The 4,126-nt window shown below is 34.4% G+C and overlaps 1 protein-coding gene across 1 annotated transcript; it reads left to right on the forward strand.

The window, feature by feature from the left end:
• Nucleotides 1–386: 386 nt before the first annotated feature.
• Nucleotides 387–1,346, forward strand: PpBr36_02604 (uncharacterized protein; the record flags this gene model as incomplete). The annotated part of the gene is made up of 4 exons (XM_029889783.1): nucleotides 387–515; nucleotides 748–1,078; nucleotides 1,156–1,204; nucleotides 1,268–1,346. The coding sequence occupies 4 exons, from the start codon at nucleotides 387–389 to the stop codon at nucleotides 1,344–1,346; spliced, it is 588 nt and encodes a 195-aa protein (XP_029753919.1).
• Nucleotides 1,347–4,126: the final 2,780 nt, after the last annotated feature.

Raw genomic sequence — 4,126 nt, forward strand, 5'->3', positions numbered from 1 at the left:
TTCAAATAAATATACTCTCAAATATTTCAATTTTGGCATTGAAGATTACTAACGGTACTGTACCCACGTAGTTACTATATATAATACTCCCAGCTTATTCAATTAAGCCGCATATGTTAATGCCAAACCCCTTTTTTAAACAGGCATATATCCTTAAAATAGCTTCTAATTACCTGGACAAAAACGTGCGAACCTATTTAGTAATCAATTACAGATTATCACACATATGGCTGAACAAATAAAAGGCTTAAGCGGAAACCATTCAATACAAAGGCTGCGTTAACGTGTTGCTACCTGTGCAAATATTTGGCAAAATATCCATTTTACATATCCGTGTAGTAAAAGAGCTTCACTTAACGCATTTACAGCAAACCGTAACTTACACGATGTGCTACACGATTACCTCCCTTCTTATAAGCGTTTTAATCGCAAGTTCCACCACTGCTACTATTTTACCGGTTTTGCACCAAGGCAAGGTTTACATGGACGCCAACCCCTCCTTTGTCAAAACCGTGGTAAGTTTCAAATCAATTAATAGGATTTTAACTTATGTCTGATATAAGTGAAAATAAGGTTGGAAATACTCGACATCCGGAAATAAACCATTTGAACAAAGTCAAACGAGGTCAAGTTAACCATGACTGTAGTCATGACGAGCGAGATATGATAACAACCGCCATGGCAAGGTATTAAATTATTTTCAATACATTAAATCACTCCATCTAACTCGACTAATTTAGATGCAAGACAATGGCCGATGCTGCATTCTGGGCTCTTCGTGGCCAACCTGACCTGAGATTCAGATATTTTAAGACTCATGACGAAGACAAACTCGAGGCCCTTCAAGAAGCGTTTTCTATGATTGAAGACGCATGCGACCTTGGCTCTAAAAACATTGTTTTCCGCTGCGATCCTCCAGGGGGCCAATGTGACTGGGCAGATGCTTATGTCCCTCGTTATCCCACTGACAAATCCAACAACCAAATATATTTATGCCCGAAATTCTTTGATAAACGGAGGTATCATGATGGCGATCGAGCTCGTGTCCTCGTTCACGAGCTTTCGCATGTTCCATACAGTAAATAAATATTACCAACTCATTCTATTAGTATTTCTCCGACCCATATCCACTAACCAGAGACTTGGATACTATAGTTAGACATACGGAGGACTATGGTACTTATGGATTGCTTGCGTCATTAAAGTAAGTAACGTTTTTAAGTACAATATTGTCTGTTTGAAAACGTTAACCATTTTATCATTTTAGTCTTCCTGGGGAGTATAACCGTTTTCACGCGGATACATTTTCCTGGTTCGCCCTTGCCGCTTTTAATCAAGACTTCTAAGGTTTGATTACACATTACGATTAGAATACTTGGTGGTGCTAGATAACAGTTACTATAGCAGTTCGGCCAAAATACCTAATTAGATAAAAGCATATTTTCCAGCCTGTCCAGCTGCACCAGGGACGTATTCCGGGGTAAATAAAATCATAGGCAAATCATTAGTCTCAATGCCCAAACTAAACCCACCTGCCTAGCAATGGGGACCGAACGCTCCATATACCTTTTAGCCACATGGTGTTTCGGCCAATTACATTGTCCGAAAAAGTCGCGCTCGTTTTAATCTAAGGACAACTTGTCGATTTTCGCCGCTCGTGGCCGGAATTTGCACTGTATTCGCGCTATATACGTAAAAGTAATAGTACAACCACTGTATGCAATTAAATATTCGAGCAAAGAAATAAACAAAAATCGTCAAAATCTAACGTAGCCTGCGTTGCATTATTTAAATTTTGGTTATTCTTTGAACACAAAACCCGCTACTTATACTTAATTGAATGAACTAATATTAAAACATTAAATATAACCTCTATAATTGAACTATATTTAAATAGTTGCTATGAATAATGGTAGATGATGAAAAGAGGGTGGCATGTTATGAAATATCAATTTTTATTAACCTAACGGAGCAAAGTGCGTAGTCTCAGGGCTCATCCCTGAAGCCCAAAGCTCCACAATTGATCCACTCCGTTCGCTTCGCTCCATTTCGTGGCTTAATTACGGTTTTGCAATATACCTGTGGGTCCATCCAAAAAACGCTTTAGTTTAGGTTTAAGGACAATTTGTCGATTTTCGCCGTTTATGGCGGTATTTTTGGCCTTTTTGCGACCGATACTCCCTTATTATTCCATAACCACGCAAAATATCGAAAAAAGAAAACATCGTTAAAAATAGGAATTGGTAAGCCTTTTTTATAAAACTAAAATGTTTTGCACCCGGTACGCCAATTAAAAATTGGATATAACCCGCCTTTTATCCGTTTATGGCCGTATCCCTATTATTAACCCAAAAACATTATCGATACCCATTTCGTATTTTAATAATAACGATTATAATCCGTTGAAATTTATATGTAAAAAATCGCAAAAGCGAAAGGAATTTTTATATATAAATTTTAATATAAATAACGTAAAACGATTAATTTTACAATCCGTATAAAATATATATTATATAATACGTTATATATCCACCCATCAAAAAAAACCATTATTTCCGCAAATTTTTATATATCCGTACTAAATTATATATATAATATCCGGAAACACGTTTATATATATTTCGTTTCCCCACCAAATCGACGCAATTTTTCGCGGTCCCAATCCCGCATACGCGGCGGCAAATACCTCCCCCGACGTACATACTTTCCCAGAATTATACGCCAAAACCCAAATTTTGGGTTATTTAAATTTATAATATGAATTAGTTTCCTTAACTGCTATATAGTTTTTAAATTTCCACAAATTTTTTAATAGTCCTGCACGAATCCCATATTATAACCAAATGGAATATATATACCAGGTTTTATATAATATAAAAAATGTAATTTTTGCTGGTAAAAACCGGGTACGGGAAAAATATAATATTGCAAATTACCTCGGTTATTCGCAATAATATTATTATTATTAAAATAATCGCATTAAACAAATTAAGGTAAAAATAGTTACGTAATATATAACGTTATCCCGCCGCGAACCCCAAATTAATTGACCAATTTATTTTAAACGTAATTATAAATATGCGGTTTTTATTATTAAAACTAATTTTATTTAATATAACCTTTTTTGGAACACGTAAACCGTTTGTAAATATACGCATATTTTTTTAAACCCGGAATAAACCACCAATTACCGATTTTTCAAATTTTTTCAAAACCCTATATTCTACCAACGTATCGCTTTATTTAATATTAATAAATTTTATATAATTTTACAATGGAAGTATTTCAGGGCATCGTTTTTTATACTGCGTTTGGTCCGGGTAATTATACCAGCAACCGTATTTATATTCGGGTGTACCGTAATTTTTACAGCAAAAATTAAAATTTCGTTTTCGACCAATTATATTATAAAAGGATAATACGTTTCGCTAAAACGCCTTTCGACCGACCCGAGATTGCAATTATAATACAGTATTTGGAGCGTAAACCCCTAATTAACGATTACCGGCGCCTCCTATTCCTAATAGGGAATATTATATTATTATCCGTTACCCGTATTTTGAAAACTATTATATATATGGACGCCAGGAACCGTATTATGTAAACACGCCAATTCCTAATAAAAGATTTAGTATTTAGGAAATTTATTAAACGAAACGCAACCGATATAATTATCCGGTATAATATATTTATATTTAAAATCGATAAAATTAAAATTTACGCAAAATTTTCCAAACCGGATTTTAAAACTCGCATTATATTTTCCATTTCATTTTTGGGTATAGGTATAAATATACCTAATATAAAACGTATAATATAATACGGCGCGTTAATATTAAACGACCCCGCAAACCTGTGGTAAAGGTTCGGACGAACCGCACGCGGGCCTAACCGTAAAAAAACCGTATACTTTTTTGCGCCTTATTGGTATTTCGATACGCAGGGGTCCATCGCAAAATAAAAATTAACCAAATTAAAATTATTAATTAAATTAACCAAATAACCCGTAATATTACGAAAAAACGTTAAAAATTTACAAATTACCCATTTAAATTTTTTAACGTATTTATAAACGCGGTCATTCCCTATTAGTTTTCCACGTGTCGCTAAATCTAATTAAAACGAT

The sequence above is a fragment of the Pyricularia pennisetigena genome, chromosome 3 (genome assembly GCF_004337985.1).
Source record: "Pyricularia pennisetigena strain Br36 chromosome 3, whole genome shotgun sequence".
Classification (NCBI taxonomy): domain Eukaryota; kingdom Fungi; phylum Ascomycota; class Sordariomycetes; order Magnaporthales; family Pyriculariaceae; genus Pyricularia; species Pyricularia pennisetigena.